A 21160-nucleotide genomic window follows, 5' to 3' on the forward strand; every position below is an offset into this window, starting at 1 on the left:
TGTGTAATGATTCTTTGGCAACGTGGATTCAATTCGTACTCAGAACACGGAACAGGATGAGCGGTATTAAAAAAAAAAGGATTCATTGTTTTTTTGCTCATGATCTAATTTGTTTGTTTAGGCCGAGTTGACCTTCAGTGCTGGAGACATCATCCATGTAATTGGCGACATGGATGAAGATGGCTTCTTCTATGTAAGTGTTACATTAAAAATGGTTTGCGGCTTCTGATTTTACTCCAAACAAAATCGTATGCAAAAAAGAGAAAATAAGGTTTAATAATAATGATGATAATTGCAATTTTTTTTATGAGTGTCCTCAAGGATGCTGTATAACAATATACAATAGAAGAATAGAATTTTATGCGGTGGAACGAGAGTATTTAGTAATGACATTTTAGACCAGCTATGGATTTATTTGTTCCATCCATTGTACATCACGACTGTGATAGGAAACATGCAGCGGTCATCGGAGGAATTGTAGTGAAGTGTAAAATGTTCTCCAGATCAGCTCACGCCTCAGTAAGTTCTCGTAGATGATGACATAGTAGTTTTTGTACATGTAAAAACATGAAATATGTTGCTTGTCGTCGCTGGATATTTACTAACCGTATGGTTTTACTACGTCACATTCTCACGAGTGAAAAGACCTAAAAATGGCCGCCCCATAAGGAAATAGTTGTGATGCTCAAAACGTATTTTAGAAGAAATGCTTTGGAGATTAGAGCTGATAAAGAAGATGTCCACATTTAAAATACGACAAGTTTTAATTGATTTCTGTGTGTCGTTAAATTTATCTACAAAAAGCGTGTGTGTGTGTGTGTGTGTCAGGGTGACTTGAATGGACAACGAGGTTTGGTGCCCTCCAACTTCCTGCAGGCTTTACCGGAAGATGCTCCAGTTGAACATGTTCCTGCTCAGCCTGCACCAGAACACAAAAAAGAATCACAGGTAGCTGAGTACTTGTTTTGCAGTCTGTCGCCTGACTTTGTTTGTCACCAATCTGCTCGTTGTGTTAATTTCCATTATTTTTTTTTCATCTTGTCACTTTCTGTCTTACACTATTCTGTTTCTATTTCTTAAACTCTGTTGCTTTTTTTTTTTTTTTCCTCCCGCACCGCCATTTCCTGCATGACCTTTTGCAGAAGCAGAAACGAACAGTGCACTTTGAGACTTGATTGTAAGTGTTGTCTGATGGGGAGGGAGCAGCTCGGCATTCTTCTTTTTAGTGCCTCTCCACTCATTCCCTCTTCCACTGTAGAGTCACTTTTCTCCCTGCATTAAATCCTCCGCCCGAATGTGGTTTTAGTTCTCCAGAACAAAATGTGAATACGTCTTTATGTGCTCCTGCCCTCCATTTATGTTGTACGGGAGGTCCTCGGTTTACGGCGGTCCCAACAGTACTCGGTTACTGCCGTAGTTAGTTTTTCATTTGATCGTTTTACATTCATGCCTGGAGAATGTTTTTTTTGTCATACAAATGATTTATAATATTTGGTTTATGAATTTAGTCGTATAGTCGCTCCCCAACTTACGAACGAGTTACGTTCCGAGCGATCGTTCGTAAGGTGAATTTGTTCGTAAATTGCTTCAGTGCTATATTTTGTATTATAATTTATTTTTTAAAGAGAATACGTACAGTACTGTACTACGTATGTTAGAGAGAGAGAGCGAGAGACACACACAGTATGTACATGTACGTAATAAGATAAATAAAATGAAGTTTAACTTACTTTTGGAAGATGTACTCGATGCTTAACTCTTTGACTGCCAAAAATGTTAAATAACGTTTAGTAAAATCCTATGGAGTGCCAAAGACGTTAAAAGACGTTTTTTTTTTTCAAAACAGAGATGAAACTAACCATTTTCTATTGTTGATTACTGAAAAACGGAATACGGTAGAAACAAAACTTTTTTTTCTGATGAAAGATGAGAGTCCAATCTTTCATCTGGTAGTATGTGTGTTTCCATAGTCCAAACACATAATTTTCTGTGAACCTTGAAAGATCAGTCAAAAATGCTTAAATCGGCTGGCACCCACGCCATCCCTTTTCTGAAAACGTCTGGCAGTCAAAGAGTTAAGGATTTGATGGAGGAGGAGGAAGAGGAGGATTTTATATCATGAGAGGTTCTTCGTCGTCGCTGGAATGGGCTTCAAAAGTTACTTCCTCCTCCGTAACTTCAATGTAGGAAGAAGTTGAGGGTTGATGAGTATCTTCCTTGGAGGATTTACTAGAAACTGGCCGAAAGAAGCGATCTAACGACGATTGCACAGTTTTCTTCTTTTTTCATCATAAATGATGCGGTAGCACTGTATGGCATCATTCAATTGATTTGCAACCTTTGTGCAACGTTCAATATTTGGGTCTTGCTGCTCGAAGAGTGCGATGGCTTTATCTATGAGCGACAGGCGTTTCTTCTTCTTCTTCCTCCTCCTCGACACGTTGCTGAGCCTCCAATGCTGGGTGAGCTCTCACAGCGCCAAGCGTCGGTATTAGCGGCCGGAAAGAAGCACTACAGTACTCGGAAAAGGGTGCGCAATACAAAATCTAACTTACAAGCATCTCTTTCCGAACATTTTTTGACATGCGCGCAGACATGTTCGTATGTACCGTTGTTCGTAACTCGAATGTTCGTAAGTAGGGTAGCGTCTGTATACCTTTTTTATTGCGATTTCATATTAAGGTGTTTATGAGGTAGATTATGTTGAGTAACACCCCCACTGGAGTTCCCGGTATCACTACGGCACATTTATTAAATATGTGCAAATTCGGTTTCTCCCATCAAAAACTGAGGACCCCCTGTACTATAACTATCACCATGCTACAGCATGTTAATTAGTATAATGAACCCTTTTCTGCAATGTCCTTTATCCCCTGAAGGGAAGCACCTCTATAGAGCTGCCGGATCCCAGGCCCTCAACAAGCCAAGCTACTTTGATCCCCCAAACGGAACAATCCGAACCCCTACCCCATCTGCAACTTCCCGCAAGCGCCACATCACACCCCCCGGACCTGCTTCCAGACCCGTCTCCAGTGCACGCCCCTCCTCCAGCCCCCCACCCGGCAGACAGGCCGGTGCTGGCCGACTGCTGCGCCGCGCAAGGCAAGAAGAAGAAAGGCTTCTTCTCCAAAGGCAAGAAACTGTTCAAAAGGTTTGGATCAAGTAAGCGAGAATGAAAGGCAGGACCTCAAACTTGATGTTTTGTTGTATTTTTATTTATTTTTTTAAATTGAAGCACTTTCTTTCTCTTCACTGTTAGAGCAGTCAGTGGCTATCACACCTGATAACTGTCAGTAATTGTACATTTGCCTTAGATCACTACTAGATTAGCTGGGAGTCATTATAGAATTGTGCAATTTCCCTACTCGAGCAAATATACTCCCAACAGCTAATGATCAAAGCGTCTCGTGCATCAATACTCAACATCCAAGCTGGAATGTGTGTCATCTCCACGCTGCAGAATTCTACTGAAGCAAGGTCTCAGCCTTCTGTGTCCAACTTAATGAAAAATGAGCTAAAAACGCAACTTTTATGCGAAGAGCTGTCGTTCCCCATCAAATTTGTCCCTCACGTCTTTCTGACTGTTTTTTTACGTTTGCCATCCTGATCGCGCATCTCTCTCTTTCCCTCGTTGTAGACTCGATGGTGTGTGTCACTTTAGAAGCGCAGTTTGAGTGACACGAGAGATGGGATGACACACTGTAGTGTGTGTGGTGTGTGTGTGTGTGATGTTTGGGTAAGTGTGTGCGCTATCCTAAGCAAATGCCTTTTTCAGATATTAACAACTTGAAGTTGTCACCACCGGCCTAAGTGATGTGCAAAAAGCTAGTTTCACAAAAATATCGAGGGAGTTCATATAAAAAGTAACTGTTAGAAACGGCAATAAGAATAATATTCCTGCACACAGCATTGATTTTGATTAATATGCAGCACTTCTGTGGCAAAATAATTGAGTGTAGCACGTTAGCAGCGTCTTTACAATGATTGTCAAGCGCGGTGGGGCAAAAACTTGTTTTCAAAGCGCAGCTGTTGCTGCACATGGAGCTTAGAAACTGGCCTCGAGCCATCCGTTATTGTACGCTACTTCCTCTCTTCAGGGTTGTAGAAGTATAGTAACCAAGCGAGAGATGTTGTGCACACGCACATACTTAACTTTTACACTTACAAGCAATTTAGAACCAAGAGTACGTATAAGCAGGGGCGTCGAGCTGGTTTTCATCATGGGTGGGTGTCAATTATAATGATAAAAAAAATATGTCACTGCATAAAGGTGTAACGGTATGCGCAAAAAAAAAAAAGTCATTTAATTTTTATTTCAAACATGCATAAAAAAATTATAATTAAAAAATTATAGTAATAAAAATTGTGAAGCCAAAACTTGTAAACAGAAAAAAAGAATCATTAAAAAAAAAAAAAGAAGCAATTGAAGCAAACAAGAAACAAAACTTAACATCATATTAAGCAACAAGAGATATAAAGTAAGATAGACATCAACCCAGTTTTTGGTAGTAAGTTAGACATAAATGTTCGAAAAGGAGTAGGAAGATTATAAACTTAGATATTCCTACCACTTTATCTTAATTTCAACATCAAAATAATTTTTGGGTGATTTGTAAATTTTGCTTAACATAGTATACTATTAGGCTAGCTAGTATATTATTGGACATATTATTAATCTATAAAAACATTAATGATTTGTCATTGCTTGTGCTACATCTGAAAAGCTCGGGAGAGGCTGATCAATAATACATTTTGGAACGCCAATAATCGGCAAATTGTTAAAGAATTGTATCTGCAGTTTTATGACGCTAATTATAGTTAAACAAAAGAAAAGGGAAAAAAATACTGTGCAAGAATAAAATGACATGAAAGGTTGGATTTGAGTTTAATTAAAAAATAAATGATAAAGATTCACAACAGAGTGAAACATTTCAATTTATAATTGTGCTAAGCTTACAGCTAAAAAACAAATTTGCATACTGCATAAGAAACAATTAAAATGATTTTTAATATAGAAATTAGGCCTAGCATCTTACTTTGTATGAATCTGCACGAGTTCCACCTTTTGAATTGAACTACTGATATAAAACTAAAATAACATTTGTTTAGATGTTACACAAGTAAACTTGCTGTGAGAGTGCAAAAGAGTACAATAATATTTATGTCATGGCACTGTTGGTTTATGGCCTGAATGTGCAATCAGTTGTTGATGTTTCTCTTGATTGGCCTCCATCTTGAGGTGTGGCTGTAGTTTTTTTTTTTTATGTCTACACAACTCACAAACGCATTTGTGTGGATGTGTGACAAGAGCTTGTAACAGAACACCAGGGCTCTTCCTGTTGCTAGCTTCTCAGGTTTTTCATTTGTAGCTTAGCACCCCCCCCCCCCCCATCAAAAAGTGGAAAAGAAAATGCCAAAAATCGTGAGGTGCTTTTCCTGTTTCGATGAGCTGCAACAGAGGAGAATTTAATCTGGCTTCTGCCATGTTGGAGCCACTTAACGTGGAACTGTTAGTTACAAGTTAAGTAGTTAAGTAATTAGTCATTGTTAGTCAGAAGGGAGCATGACGATGCCAAGGCTGTAAAAAGGTGGCAGTGGGTGTGTGTGTGGGGGGGGGGGGGATCATGTGGACGCTTTATTTGTAAATGAGCCTGCACACTGGCAAGGCTGATTGCATCATCATCATCATCATCATCATCATCATCCCGCCCGCCTTTTTTTTAGAGGCCACAAGTTGCTAAAGTGTACATAAAATGTTTGTGCTGTTGAATTGTATTGACGGCCTTGAATGCACAAGTATTATCTCTACCTGCTGTTTAGTAAGTAGACTTGCACCGCTCCCACTCTGCATAACAACCACATAACGCGTAGTTAAACAGTATTTAGCCTTACAAGATGACATTGTTTAGTCTTGATATGTTGTTTACAGAATGTTTATTGATTGCATGAATACCGATATTCTGCCCATATTCTGCCTTATTTATTGATTTCATATTTATATTTTCTTTGTCTGAACCATCTACAATGTGAGTTGTAGATTGTCCAAATGCAGTGAAAATGTATTTGTAGGACTTGTGTATATAATGAAAAGACTACCCCCGCCCCCACCCCCTCCTGCATTTATATTGTAAAACCTTTTTTATATGATCATATAAAAATGTTTTTATTACGTATTTGGAAGCTCATCTGTAAATATTTTTTGCATGTTCATGCATTGTTGATGTGGTAAAGGCTTAGTATGCAAATGGTTTGAAACATGGGTCTTTTTACATAAAATAAAGTATGTCTATTTTCACATTAAAAGTGCACGTTAATTTCGCTCTGAATTGTGAAAGAATGGAAGCAATATTTTTTTTCTATAAATTCTTTATTTCATGCTTATGACGTTTAATTCCATGTGCATATAATTATGTTTTTCTTCCCTCTTAGCTGAAATGATGAGAAAATGGAGGAAAGAGTTTGCAGGCTTCGGTCCACGCCACACGGCACCCACGTGAACTAGCAGATGCGACACGCTGGGTAACGTGTAGCCTCGCGAGACAAAAAGCCGCTTCCTCTTTTTTTTTTTTTTTTTTTTTTTTGGATTTCCGGGGAGAGGCCGCCGTGTCCCTGAAGCCAACAGTACACTCATCCATAAAGTAGGAAACACTACACTGTGGCGAGGAGTTTAGTAGTGCTTTCTACTTTATGGATGACTGCACTGTATATCTGTCGGTCGTCTTCCGTCGTCTGTTGTCTTCTCTTCTGCACCTGCACATGAACACACTGCAACCCCCCACCCCACCCCCACCCCCACCCCCACCGCAACAAGACTATATGCAACATCTTAACACGCAACCTTCACTTCCCCTTCAAGCCAGAAAATGGTCACTTTGTCACTTCTACTCTTGAAAAATGTGTTCCATTAGTTTGCCTGCTAATGAAAATATTTCTCTTTTCCCCAAATAAGAAAAATGGCCACCTCTGCCACAGGAAACGCTATCTTGAAGAAGCCATTTTGGCTGACGTGAGTAAGCTTTTCTGTCATATTCACAAGTTGTGTAAAAAAAAAAAAAAGCAAACTTAATGTTTAAGTCGGAATCAAATTGATGTCAACACATTATTGAAATTTACATGCATAACAGTTTCATAACAAGCAGAAGTGCCTTTTAAAAAAAAAAAAGTTTAATCACGCAGGCACAATTTTGTAGCCTATTCCAAACTATTCTAAAAAGTTTTGTCTACCATTGTCCAACAAAGTCGTCATACTTTACCTCGACTCTTTCCTCCTTGTGTTTGAAGCGACGGCCTTCCGCCAGCCTGGCAGGTGCCGCGGCCCGGGCTCGAGAAGTGAACGAAGTCGTCGTCGTCGTCTCCTTTTGAACCCCCTCCCGACCACGTGATGCAACCACAGGAAAGAGGTCTAACAGTCACCGCCGCTCTCCTTCTTCTCTTCCGTCTTAACACTCGGCCTCCTACAGATGGTTTGAAGAAGAAAAAGTGGGCAGGCCGTCTATAATGTCATTTTGTTCCAGGCGTTTAAACACAGGTAGACGATATCGTGTCTAATTCCACCATTCAACATAAGAATTTTTTCATTTGTGTTCACTTGGTGGAATTGTGGGTTTATTTTTCCATCAAGTTTTTCGATCTTACTTTAACTTTTTAAGCCAACTGAAAGCTGATTGTGCCCTGCATGTAAATTAATGTACAATATATGTCGAGTACTCAATTAATACCGGACAAGACAGAAATAATAATAATAGTGATGTCACTGAATGAGACTGAATTTTTTTTTAGAGGGGAGTATAATTCCAAGAAAAAAAACTCACAAATTTACTAGGAAAAAAATTGTATATTTGCGACATTATAAAGTGGTGGATTTCGGAGAAAAAAAAACTCCGAAACTTGCAAGAAATACACGTAGCATAGCTATAATCTGGACACGTTGCTGGCTTTTGTTTACCAGGAGCTAATGTGAGGATTCGTTGGTGGTTAATGGAACACTCTTTATAAAATGAAAAGGCAGGATGGAGATTAAACTTTACTCGCCACTAGAGAGCCACTACATCGTGATAACTTACATTGATGTTTCTGCATTTGGCAATTTATTATTATATTATATTATTAGCATGGGATTTTTTTTTAATGGGCTTTAGGTGAACTGATGAATACACACACGCACGCACGCATGCACATGCTCACCCACATACAAAAAAAAATATATATATATATATATATGTGTGTATATGTATATATATGTATATATATATTTAAAAAAAAAAGGGAGAAAAAAAAACATTTTTATTATTTTTTTTTTAATTTATTTGTTTTTAAAAAAAAAAGGAGAGCTATGATGATGTCAAATCGAATGGACAATACTGAGCTCTACTGGAAAAAAAAAATGGAAAAAAAAACTTTACTCGCCATACGCGGTAGCGACAACACTTCCTGACTCCCTTTCAGCTGACTAACACGAACCAATCAGAAGCTAGCATACTTTAGGTAAATGCAAGTGAATCAACTTAGCTACTTGTACAAAAAAAAAATACCAAAATGTATGAATGTGTAATATTTTTTGGAAACAAATGCACAAATAAATATGTGTATATACATTTGTGAGTTTTTTTTCTTGCAAATTTGCCCCTTTAATGTTTTTAGTTTTTTCTCAGAATATTAGCCCCTTTCTAAGTGTGTGTGTTTTTTTTTTTTGTTTTTTTAGATTACATAACCTTTATTGCCATTATACAAAGTACAATGAGATTTGAAGCTCGGCCATAAAGTGCGCACATACTAGACATGGTAAAAATATGTGCAATAAAAATAAAATAGGATAGAAAATAAGTAAAAACCAATATAAAAAATATATACATACACTATACATATTGCTGGTCTTGTGCAATGCTTTTAAAAACACAAATCTTTAATTTAGTACAGAGAGAGCATTAGGCCAACTCTGACATTTGCATTTAAAAAAAAAAAAAAATTTTTTTTTTACATTTCCGCTTGTAGGTGTCATGACTAGAATGTCCCAACACCTTAGGGGAAATGCTCACGACACAAAACGAAGTATCCCCTTTCCCACCGATGTCAGTACGGTTTTCAGTCAAGACAAAGACGCGGGAGCTTTCCAGTCAAATGTAGGTCTGTGAACATCAACTGTCACAGACTGTGTGTGTGTGTGTGTGAAGCCAAAGTCACATGACCAGGCAATCTTTTAACTGTCAGCCCCAGATGGGACTTCATGTAGGTTAAAACAGCTGAGGGAACCAGAGTGGGCATCATTGCAGCAACAGGAGCTTTAACGGGAAGCAAATGAGTATTTAGGGAAAAGATGGCAAGATAAGAGGGGGAAAATAGTGATGGTGGGGTGGTCCGCCGGTTCGACTATTAATACAAAGGAGATGCTCCACTTGTGAACACGCGTGTGTGTGTGCGTGTCTGTGTGCCGGTGAGGAAGTGATCCTGGAGAGTCGCGTGAAGCCGAGGCCTTTCCTGAGGAGCCCTGACTGCTTCTAGTGATAGACCTTATCTGGACCGGCAGCCAGAACAAACCCAACCCCCCCCCCCCCCCCCACCCCCATCTCTCTCTCTCCCACCGCCCTCCCTTGCATGTGCTCACTCAAGCGGACATTTGCTATTAAATTCACACGTGTCCCCTGAAGATGGCATTCTCTGTAAAAGGAAGTGAAATCCTCACGAGCATCTGCTTGCGCGCAGTAGCCGCCTCGAGAGAGGAAGTCCTCATGAAACACGGTGTGGTCTTCAATCAATACTGTCCACCCTCATTCTAAATAACACCCCCTTGTTTTTCTTCCTCTTCTGTGATGATGAAAGCGTTTGACGAAGGTCATCGCACAAGCGAGTTGCTTCAAAACGAGGCCTTTTCGAGTTCGCCGCTCGCTACGTTGCTGACATATATCCAAATAAGGGCAAAAGCGGCAGTTGCGACTAGCAAGTAGGCCGCGGTCTGCTCGAAAAGGCGGCCACGCTCGGCTGCGCCTGCCTGGCAGAGTCGCGTCTGCCTTCCTGTTTGACAAGGCCTGCGGTCGAGGAAGTCTTGCGGCACGCTGCTCAGTTCTCGGTTTCGTTTTTGCTAAGGCGCTCGCGTGGAATAACTTCAAGCTAAGCGTGCGGTGGAAACAGGCGTTGATGATCTTTACTCCGAAAGTCGTGTGATACTGGAGATTTCATTCCACTATATTGACCCTTGACCCGCAAACTCAATGGAAAAAAAAGTGGCATAGAAAACACGAGGGGGCGAAAAGTACTTTTTAAGGATGAAAGCATTAACACAAAATCTTGTATTAGGGAACAAAGCAAAACAATTCAGTTTAGCCTTTATACATGGAACAAAATAGAACCTCAATTTTCATTTTCATTTTTTTCCTTTTCTTTTCAAATTCTCTCTCCCTCTCCTTTTCTCTCCTTGTTGCAGTTTTCGTACTAAAATGTTCCAAGATCATCATACAAAAAGTAAATGCTGTTTTAAATGGTGGTTACATTTGTTATGGGGGGGGGGGGGGAGTGCTACCTGGCCTTTGTGGAAAAAAGTACTTGCCCCTTTGTTAAAAAATAATTTAACTGTGGCTTATGACATTTTTGGGAAAGCGGAGTTCATTGTCACTCCCGAGCCATCATTTCATGACCTCAAGCTGAAGTGCCACTTTCTGGTGCGGAACAAAAATCCAAAACCCGCCGGCACGTCAACTTCTTAATGGCTTTAAAAAAAAAAAAAGAAAAAGTGGTGGTTTAGGAGTGATCTAGTCTTGATTTGAATCCTGTTGAAAAGCTCTGACATGACCTTAAAAATGCCGTTAATGCTTGAAAAAAAAAAAGAGGTTGAAAGCAAATTAAAGTGGGTCAAAATATCTCCACAGAGATATGAAAGATCATTGCCGATTTATAGAAAACACATGATTTTAGTTGTTGCCCAATCAATAAGTTTTTTGTACTTTTTTTCCACACAAGGTCAGGTAGCTGGTTTATTTTCCCTTAATGAATAAAATCATTTGAAAACAGCATTTTATGTTTACTTGGCTTATCGAGTCACATTTACATTTGTTTGATGGTGTTTAACATTTAAATGAAGAAACTGCAAAAAAAAGAAAAGTGCAAAATACTTTTTTTTTTTTTCCTTAGGAGAGCTCAGTAATCATTGCTCTCCTTTTTTAAAAAAAAAAATAATAATAATTAAAAAATAAATAAATAAATAAAATGTTTTTTTTTTAATATATATACATATACACACACATATATATATATATATATATATATATATATATATAGATATATTTTTTTTTTTTGTATGTGGGTGTCATGTGCGTGCGTGCGTGTGTATTCATCAGTTCACCTAAAGCCCATTAAAAAAAAAATCCCATACCAATAATATAATATAATAATAAATTGCCAAATGCAGAAACATCAATGTAAGTTATCACGATGTAGTGGCTCTCGCTAACGGACAGAATTAAGTAACCAGAATTAGGTTAAAAAAAATTTTTTTTTACTTTAATTTACTGACTGTTCTAGCGGAAGCGGCAAAACCACATAACACACAAACTCAGTATAACACACTTTGCACGAAGCAACAAAAGGTGGTTTGTATGTACAAGTATACTTCAGTTAAAAAAAAAAATAATTTATCTGTTGCAGACTCCCTTCAATAATAGCATAATTATTATTTAAAATTCAGACCAAGCAAGAATAAATGTATAATTCTATCGCCCCTTTTTTTTTCTATTTTGTTGCTATACATTCAATATTCAGTGTTATGAAAGCCTTTCATTGTGATATTGTCACCATCTTAAAATAATGGCCTACGTCATATTTTGACCAAAAAATAAAAAATCTTGATGCTAGCCACATTTGCTAATAGGCTACATCCTTAGTTAAACAAGATCATTCATTTCTACCCCTGAAATGATATTATTAATAAATATAATCACATCAGTATTTTGGTTCAGGTTTTAATTTTTTATTTTTTTTCATACATTTCCCTATCTAGAAGTCAAAAGAGAGTGTTTCTGTCCATACTTCCCATGTCCATGACCTAAATTCATCAGGTTACAATGATAAGAACACCAGGAGCTTCAACAATAAGCATAAAAAAAAAGTATACCGGTCTTTTTCTAACAGTAATATAATCTAGGCTCACCTGAAAAGTGACACATTCCCCTGACAACAATGTCATTACATCCCAAACTTACATATTGTATTTTGTATATGCGGTTGTCAAAAGAAAATATGTAGGTTTTGAATACAGTAGCTGTAGGTGGGAAATGCTTTGCTGTTGACAGCCAAAGGGAAGTTGTTGATTGACGCCAAGAAATCCGTCTTATGCTTCCCCCTGTTGGTAATATCCGGTAGTGCAAACAGACCCAATCGATCAGACCATACTCAAGTTGCAGTTTTTGTAGCGTTAGCGCTGACTCACTAAACTTTTCCCCATAGCATAATAAGTGCATTATTAATCATTTCTGGAAGACATGGGAAGTCCAGCAACATGACCCACTCCAGATCATCAATTACCATTTTTACCTCTTAATTGCTTTTATTTACATCGCTTGTTTGGAAAATAAGGCCCAATGCCTCCTCCACCACTGTGATGTATTGATCATCTCGACTAAAGTACAAAAGTAAAAAAAACAGTAAGAATGCATGTCGATTGTTTGTGTCTACTGTTTTAGATGACATTGTAGTATAATGTTCATTGTGTAGTCTTAATTGCTGTTTGCACTTACAGCTAGCAAGACAACAGCCATAACTATAATTCAAACGCAACAGATTTATTTTTCTCACAAATGCATCAGACAAATAAACAAAACATTTTTTTTTTGTCTTTTCAGTCCTTTTGTACAAAATTATTGTGGCTCCTTAGCAATGGAGTCATAAAATAGTTTTGAAGCGCTCATGATTAGGACTTCACTGCTGTGTCTCTGGATTTGTAGATCACTCCTCTGCTTTTCAGCTCTCTCACCACACCTGCAGAGACAGAAAAGAGTTTAGGCTGACAATGTACAATGAAGGTGACACTCTAGAACACAATCAAGGGAACCTGGTAAAGGTTAAAGGGGAACAAGAGCATTAATTATAGGGATGTACCTGGGGGCAGTCTGCCAGTCACGGACACTGCGTATACACCTGGCTTGAATGTTCCTGTGAGATAAAGCATGAAAGATGCAATGAAATTCCACTTGCAATTGAGTATTTACAACCATGTCAGTTGTATAGAACCTTAGCTATTGTTTAATCCTCGTTTACTGTACACTGTATATATGCTGCTGTCTGCTTACCTATTCTCTGCCATTTTGCTACCCAGCTGTCCTCAGGACTCATCTGGGCAATCACGCTGCGGGAACGTAAACATTAAAAAGATATTGTCCTGAAAGTGAATTATTTGATATACATAAATGTCATTTAGTATTTACCCATCAAATGAAGAACTTGTGCATTCATAAACCATCTCTCTGTTCCCCTTCATCTGAAGGAACGACTCACAGTTGTCACATCCATCATATTCAAACTGGTCAATGGTCTACAAGACAAGCACATTTGATTGAATTACTGTGATGAAACGGATTTATAGCGCGGCTACACTCACACAGACAAACTGCTGAAATTTAGCAAGCGAGTGTGTTTGCGATTGGTCGATGACAAAACCGTAGCCAAAAAAGCGTGTGTGTTTTTTTAAGACAAAACCGTAGCCATGTTTCCTGCATAATAATGGCTACACGGCAGCAAGCGTTTCTTTTGTCGTAATTTAATTTACCTTCACTAAGGAGCAAAGCAAACATGCTCGAAGATGGCGAAGGTCTTTAGGAACTGTTTCCAGAGCCATTATTCTCTCGTCCTGATTTGAAATAGCTCAGAAACGTAAATCCAGACAAAATGGTTAGTGGTAATGTTTGGGCTCGGGATTATTACGTCATTGCCAGGCGCGAGAGCCCACGAAGGACCCGTGTTTAGGCATCCTTTTGATCTGCCTGTTATTTAAAATTATACCCACATTATTTCAAACGACGAGCCGAGTAATAGGATTGAAAAACTGTTCCATGAACAGATAATACAGATACATGTTTGCTTGACTCAATCCTGCCACATTTTCAGTTGTTAAATTGACTATAGTTCAAAATAAACTAAGTATATATTATGTAGACGTAGTTCTTGCAGCCATTTTGCGGCATCTAGAGCCAATTACAAACCCTTTCGGGGTTGCGTAATCTACTGGCAGTCTTTCATGAGTGAAAGAAGCCAGGACGCGGTCGTTATCTCCTGCAAATATTGAAGTAGAAGTGTATATATTTTTTTAGTGCATGCAACATTATGGGAGAAAAGTACTATTTCAATCTCATTTTAACAATTTGTTGTTCAATTAAATGAATTGCGTATAACATTATGTCACAAACGCGATTGACAGCAATTGTCAATTAACAATATCAATCACTGATTAATATTTGTTGCTTGTCTTAGTGATTTAGCACAGTTCAACCACTAGAGGGAGCCATGTGCGTGTTTTGATTTGTACCCATTCAAGTGTGGGAAGCCCTCTAAAACTTTGTGCCGTTGCCTTCAAGCCAACTCGGAAATAGCACTTAGATATTAGATGCTCCACTTTTATAAACGCCACCCGAGAACAGAGTGAATATATTGCAAAGATGTGTACATTTATGGCCTATTCCAATCTAAAAATCAGTTAATATCGCCTCTCTTTGTGGGTTTAGCGACAAATCATAGCCGCTGTCGAACTGGTCCTGAAGGCAGCAATCCGAATGAGCAGGTAGCGGCTGTAAATGAGATCCCGGGTGGCGTGGAAGGAGCGTCACACGGACACGGGAGAGGAGATTAGTGGGACGGTGTGTGTGCGCGCACCCCCCGCGCATGTGTGTGAACTGTACACTCCGTTTCTCAAGTTGACCGACTTCACATGAGGACCACATGGAGTTTGGACCGCTCGTGTTCCGCACACTGTGGCGTTTCTTGCCGTGGCAAACGCTGATGGCCGATCTCGGAGGAACGTATCCAGTTTCGTCGAAGTCATTGAAAGCTGGAATTGAATTGGGAATAATTTCGAACTGACGGAAATGGACCAAACGACGGAGTTTACGCGAGTGCGTCTGCGGTGACTGAATTCTTTTGGGAACAACTATTTTCGCACCGTCGAGGTTGTAAACATGTTACTTAACCGTTTGGCTCGGCTGTGATCTGGCCGCCCCGGCTGAGGCAACCTGGAACGGCCGCCTTTGAAGTTCAACTTGTCTCTTCGGTGTGCGCGTGCGTGTGCGTGCAGGTTGAAAAATGTGGCGCCCTCGGGATTCGCTATCTCGCGACGCCGCTTGTCAACTACACACGCGGTGTTTGTAAAAGGTGCAGCGGGTGTTGTTGTGGATGATGATTAGTATATTACGGTTATTATTATTAATGAGAAGTGACGTTAAATGAAATTAGACACGTGCGCGGACGGGAGCTGGGCTTTTTTTTTTTTTTTTTCTTCGCGCCGAGTCTTGCTACTCGGAACCCGGAGCTTGAATTTAACTGTTTTTTTCCTTTTCTTTTTCGGAATATGCACGCTTGAATAGTAACTCTGAATGGAAGTAAACTTGGGTTGCGCTGCTTTAAGAAGCACAAGAAGTGTGGACTAAAAACCAAACCAAACCACACACACAAAAAAAAGCTTCCTTCGTGTTTTCCTGCTGCCTGCTTTGAAGTCCACCATGTGCGGCCGGGCTCCGCCGCTTCAGCCGAGGCCATGACCGTCCCCCCGTGGCGCCTGGCCGGGCTCTGGCCGTGGCTGCTCATGGCGGCCCTGCAGGTGGTGCTGGGCCAGCCGGGCCCGGAGTCCGAGCGGCCGGCCCTGCGAGCGCTCATCAAGGTGACGCTGCTGAAGCACGACCCGGCGGGGAGTCCCATCACCCTGGAGGGGGTGTTCGTGGGAGGGAGCGCCGGCTACGCGGAGGGGAAACTCATGCAGGTAAGGACCACAAAAACCTCATCCAGTCTTTCGCAACCATTATTGAATATACATATTGTACATGAGCGAATTTAACAACAGAAGAAGAAAGAAAACCTACGTGTGCTTTAGGTTCTGTGTGTGAATGGCAACAGGTGGATCCAATTAAAGTTAAATCTGGGCTCACTAACTTGGTGCTGACAAGACACCAGGTAGCTGCCTTTGGGCCTATTCTAAAATGTATCTCAATTGCAAATGATGAGACATTGTGATTTCCTATGCACGTGTGAGGGATGTAACTTGAGCAATTTTGTATCCAACTGTTCGCCTTTTTGTATCAATCCGCACCAGGCAGTAGCTCTCAATTTGAAAAAAGGTTGGTAACCGTTGGGTTAAGTGACCTTCTGCCATCTAGTGGAAGAACATTGAATTGTTTTGCCTGACACTCCAGGTTGCTGACAGATAGATGGATATTCTTGTATTTGTAGTACATCTGTGGGTGAATAAAAGTGAGTTGGAAAAGCGAGCGAAAGCTCAACTGCAACCCTAAAGAGGACAAGTGATATACAGTAGCATCATGTTGACCACACACCAGATAGCCACATTAGCTTTACGATGTATCCTGTTTTGATTGGCACTGCAAGAGTGGCATGTGTTATGTCATGACGATTGTGCTTGCAGTTTGCAGTGGTGGTCTGTTTCTAAAAATAAGTGCCCCACTTAAGTGCCAAGTCAAAGAAACGTGAATATTCTGGACATGGGAGATCAGTTAAATAATACTTAGCTCATTCACTGCCATTGACGGTTAAAAACGTCCAAAAAATAATTTTAACTAACTTCTACTTCTTTTTTTTTTTAAACAAGAGTATTAAAACCTGGATTTTTTTTTATTGTACATTTAGACCAGATATAAAATTTGTGATTAATCGTGAGTTAACTATTGAAGTGAATTTTTAATAATAATCCAGTCAGGCGATTAAAATTTTTAATTGTAATTAATCACATGACTTCTCACGATAAATCACAAATTTTACTTATTTATTTATTTATTTATTTATTTATTATACTCTTGTTAACAAAAGTGGGAAAAAAATGTTAAACTAATAGAAATAGTTCAAATGAATTTTTGACGTTTATAGCCGTCAATGGCAGTGAATGAGTTAATGGCCCGCGGGGGGGGGGGGGGGGGGGCCCTAGGTTGAAGTTCAGTTGTCCAAAAATGCAATGACAAAGCAATGTAAGATAGATGCATATTTTATTATAAAAGAATCAGGAGCTTTAAAAATTCGCCACTTAATGATTGAAAACCTATTGTCTCTATAATCTCATTATAGACTGCAGCGGCAAGTACCTAATGATGTGGCCATGAGTGCATAGTCTCACACTGTGGGTGGTCTGAGCTCCGCTGTCATCACTTAGGACTTAAATTGACACCAAGTAGACGTAACTAGTGTACTAGTGTTTAACAAATGTATCAGGGAATGTCATCCTACTCGACGATGCTGACTAAATCTATTGCTCAAGTTGCTGTTATAACATAAGGAAATACTTGCAATGTGTTATTATTGATCAGATGCGCCAATTTGAAACTTTGGTACAGATTTTAGCAAGCGTCATGGAAGGTCCGGCCCCCGGGCCTTGGGTTTGAGACCTGCAGTCCACATATAGTTCCACCATTGAGTTTTTACTCATCGGGCGAAAAAAGGCGTCCGTCATGCCTCGTCTGCAGCGTTGCCTTGCGCCCAAATGTTTTAACATCTTCATCCGACAACTTTATTATCAAGGTGTGGTGGAAGACAGTTAAATGACACATTTGAACCCCTTACACTGTAATTTGAGCTTAAGTGGTTTTGAAAAGCGTGCTGGCGTCCCTGTGAGGAAGCCGAAATACCGTATGCGCTTCTTTTCTTCGTGCATATTTTAGCATTGAGGGTTGGATTAAGGCTGCCCGGCCGTAAAGCTGCGGCCGTGTCCATTTATTTACCGTCTCCTAAGAAACGAGACGGTAGGATCTTGTCTTTCTTCGCTCGCCAGGTGTTTGAGGTTTTGCCACTGTTAATAATGACCATTTCCACGGCCTCTTCACGGCGAAAGCTCTCCATTAGGCACGCTGACAAGCCACTCTACTTACAACTGAATGTGCCTTTGTGGGAAAACAAGTTCTGATCTCGCATTGCTCAGATCAAACGCGCTCCGGGAATTCCGGCATTCCTTATTAGTCCTTGTAAAACTTCGCACTGGAGTCGAAAATCTGCGAACAGAAAATGCGCTGTAAGGAAATGGAGATGGTCGGTGCGTGGCAGCTGCCGTCACTCGGGCGGGTTCAGGCATTTTACTGTATAGAATGCAAAGAAGAGCTCGATCGCATTCGGGCCGAGCTGCTATCTCGGTCCTGTCCGAGGTGAGGACGGGATCGAGTTTTGTCAGATGCTGCAGGATGCTCTTTGTTGCAGCTCGGGCTTGTTCCAACAGGTTCTCAAGGGCCTGTGCAGGCCGCTTTACGCTCACGCTTGATGTTCTTGCCTGGCAGTGGATGAGAGGAGGAGGGATGGGGGGAGGGAGGAGGTGGCCCCACGGGGTCCCAGGGCCACATGTGGTCCCTCTCCTGTGGATCTCAAAAAAAATAAAATAAATAAATAAATAAATAAATAAATATATATATATATATATATATATATATATATATATATATATATATATATATTTATTTATTTACATTAAATATCCTTCAAATTAATTAATGATTTAGATTTAAAAAAAAAAAGAATAATTCAATATTTTTAAAAATGTCAGTCCACATTTTTAAGTTTTTATAATTACCTGAAAATGTCCAAAAAGGAAGAGGAATAAAAGAAAATTACCATAACATGTCCATGAAATTGCCCTCCCCAAAAAGTCAGAGAATTTAATAAATTTTTTTTTAAAAAAAAGCAGAAAAGAAAATGTTGAAGAAATAACCATAAAATGTCCAAAAACAAAAAAAAGGCAGAAAATTACTATAAAGTATCTCAGGAATTGCCCCAAAAAGAAAAAAAGAACAAATCAGAAAATGTATGTATATTTTTTTTAAATAGCCATAAAATGTCCAAAAAGGAAGAGAAGCAGAAAATTACTATATGATGTCCATTAAATTGCCCCAAAAATTGCCAATTTGGCAGAAAATCAGAAAAGTCTAAAAATGTATGAAAAATTACGGGGAAAAAAATGAATCCAAAGACGGAAAGCTAGAAGAACATGTAGCGATATTCGGACTACAGCACAATTTTTGGAACGAAAATTGTAAACAACGTAAATAACCCATTTAAATTGCCTTATCATAAAACCTTTAACTGTACGGTCAATGTTTTCAGTAACATTTCAACATTCATAATGGTCATGGGGAATAAATAAAAAATGAGAAATGATTATTAATAGAAGAGGTTGTGGGACAGAGTCATAAAATTTAAGGAAGTCTACCTGAAGGCATTTGACTTTTTAATTAGGGGAATAAAAGTGTTGCAATGAACAAAGGACTTTTTAAGTGAATAAAGGTGCTGCAATTAACTAAACGACTTTTTAAGTGAATAAATATGTTGCAATTAACTCAACTGCTCTTGACGCACTGGTTGGAGAGTCCCTTCACTGCTCACTTTTTGCAGCGTACATTCTGTTCTGTCTTCTGTTCTCAAAAAATATATGCGAGTTTAATGAAATACTGTATTGCTACAAAGTCTTATTATTTAGACTTGATGAAAAGACACAAAAAATTGGTGCAGTTGATGGACTGGCAGACCTTCTGTGAATATTGATTTTATATAACGTATAATATAAAATTCGCCAGTGACCTGTTCAGGGTGTCAATTACGAATTGGGTTGGGACAAATGTTCAAATCCGGAACAGACACATTAGGCCCCTTCGTAAACAGCTGAAAATGACAAATTTCAAACCCATGCGGATGGGAAAAAAAGAAGCACTTTTTATTCATCGCTCTTTTTAAATTTGGAAACATGACCAAGGCATATCAAAAAGTGCATAAAAACACAATAATAAAGCTGTTATTGAATAGAACCTTAGGAAGTAGAAATGTTTTTTCAACTTAAATAAAGAATAACATCAATTTAACAATTCAAAAAAACAAAATCTGTCCAATCCCCCAAAAAATCCCCAATTTTTATTTTTATTTTTTGACAATAATATGTTCTATGCAGACCCACTGGTCTAAATATGATATTTTGGTTAATATTGTGTTAGTGGAATATGAGTTCAGCAGCAAAATCCAGCCGTTTTGATCCATCTCAGGAGGCGGCCATTTTGCCCGTTGCTGTCGACTGAAGATGACATCACAGTTGCTCAGGTCTCAGGTAACCACCAATCACAGCTCGGCTTCAGAAAACAGGTGAGCTGTGGATTGGTCGTTGCCTGAGCCCTGAGCAACTGTGATGTCATCTTCAGTCGACAAGACAGCAAGTAGGCAAAATGGCCGCCTCCTGAGATGGATGAAAATAACTCATAACTCATATTCCACAAATGTAATATTAATCAGAATGTCATGTTTAGACTAGTGAGCTCACATATAACATATTATTGTTGACTTCCATTTTAACTCATTCACTGCCATTGACGGCTATAAACGTCAAACATTCATTTGAACTATTTCTGTTAGTTTAACATTTTTGAAATGCGTTATGAAAACCTAGATTTTTTTTAACTGTACATTTAGAACATATAAAGTTTGTGATATAATCATGAGTTAACTAGCGAAGTCATACGATTTAATTACGATTAAAAATTAGAATCTCCTGATGCCCCGAATTCAACAATCTTTAAAAAAAAAATTGATTTATGGCAGTGAATGAGTTAATTTTGATTAATACAAAGTAAATAGAATGGCTAAGTTCAAGTTAAGGCACCACTGTATGCAACATTGCCTTTGGATTTTTTTTAATATATTTTTTATGGCAGTCTGCATTGGATCTCGTCTCAAATCCACTTCCTGTCTGTGTATGGCAGTCATAAGAGCTTGCTTTTTGGTCCTCGTCTCCCTGCGGCGTGTTAAACAGTGGCCGCGTTGGACGCGCGCCCCGTCCCCTGAATGGACATGTTCATCGGCGCACTTGGCCAGAGTCTGGCGACTCTATTAGGAGAAAGTACAGAGGCATTTTTGACTCGATCCCCTTTCCAGACGTTCGGGGCTTATATGGTGGCCGTAGAAGAAGTGCAAAGGCTTCTGGGATGACTTTGAACTCGAGAGC

General features: G+C 39.2%; 3 protein-coding genes across 23 annotated transcripts in view; 2 read left to right on the forward strand and 1 right to left on the reverse strand.

The window, feature by feature from the left end:
- Positions 1-6119, forward strand: part of tspoap1 (TSPO associated protein 1) — a 44632-nt gene extending 38513 nt beyond the window's left edge. For 19 of the 21 annotated variants that reach the window (XM_077547064.1, XM_077547063.1, XM_077547071.1 and 16 more), the window contains 3 exons: positions 122-193; positions 829-948; positions 2880-6119. In XM_077547064.1, coding sequence (XP_077403190.1) covers positions 122-193; positions 829-948; positions 2880-3176 — 489 coding nt within the window. In that variant the 3' untranslated portion in view covers positions 3177-6119. Of the gene's footprint in view, positions 1-121; positions 194-828; positions 949-1142; positions 1178-2879 lie in introns of those variants that run through there. The other 2 variants (XM_077547075.1, XR_013288642.1) reach the window with 2 other exon arrangements.
- Positions 6120-12746: 6627 nt separating this feature from the next.
- Positions 12747-13933, reverse strand: supt4h1 (SPT4 homolog, DSIF elongation factor subunit). Its single transcript, XM_077546808.1, has 5 exons — positions 13751-13933; positions 13410-13516; positions 13275-13330; positions 13084-13137; positions 12747-12963 (listed from the first exon to the last, which is right to left on the reverse strand). The coding sequence occupies exons 1-5, from the start codon at positions 13817-13819 to the stop codon at positions 12896-12898; spliced, it is 354 nt and encodes a 117-aa protein (XP_077402934.1). The 5' UTR covers positions 13820-13933; the 3' UTR covers positions 12747-12895.
- Positions 13934-14753: 820 nt separating this feature from the next.
- Positions 14754-21160, forward strand: part of rnf43 (ring finger protein 43) — a 98045-nt gene continuing 91638 nt past the window's right edge. The window contains exon 1 of the mRNA XM_077546806.1: positions 14754-15949. Coding sequence (XP_077402932.1) covers positions 15728-15949 — 222 coding nt within the window. The 5' untranslated portion in view covers positions 14754-15727. The remainder of the gene's footprint in view (positions 15950-21160) is intronic.

Source organism: Vanacampus margaritifer, chromosome 16 (genome assembly GCF_051991255.1).
Source record: "Vanacampus margaritifer isolate UIUO_Vmar chromosome 16, RoL_Vmar_1.0, whole genome shotgun sequence".
Lineage (NCBI taxonomy): Eukaryota > Metazoa > Chordata > Actinopteri > Syngnathiformes > Syngnathidae > Vanacampus > Vanacampus margaritifer.

Coding starts and splice junctions, on each gene's coding strand:
- supt4h1 (XM_077546808.1), bottom strand. CDS start 13,819: ATGGCTCTGGAAACAGTTCCTAAAGACCTTCGCCATCTTCGAGCATGT. Junction 13,138..13,274: donor AGCAAAATGGCAGAGAATAG/GTAAGCAGACAG, acceptor TTTATCTCACAG/GAACATTCAAGCCAGGTGTA. Junction 12,964..13,083: donor GACTGGCAGACTGCCCCCAG/GTACATCCCTAT, acceptor CTGTCTCTGCAG/GTGTGGTGAGAGAGCTGAAA.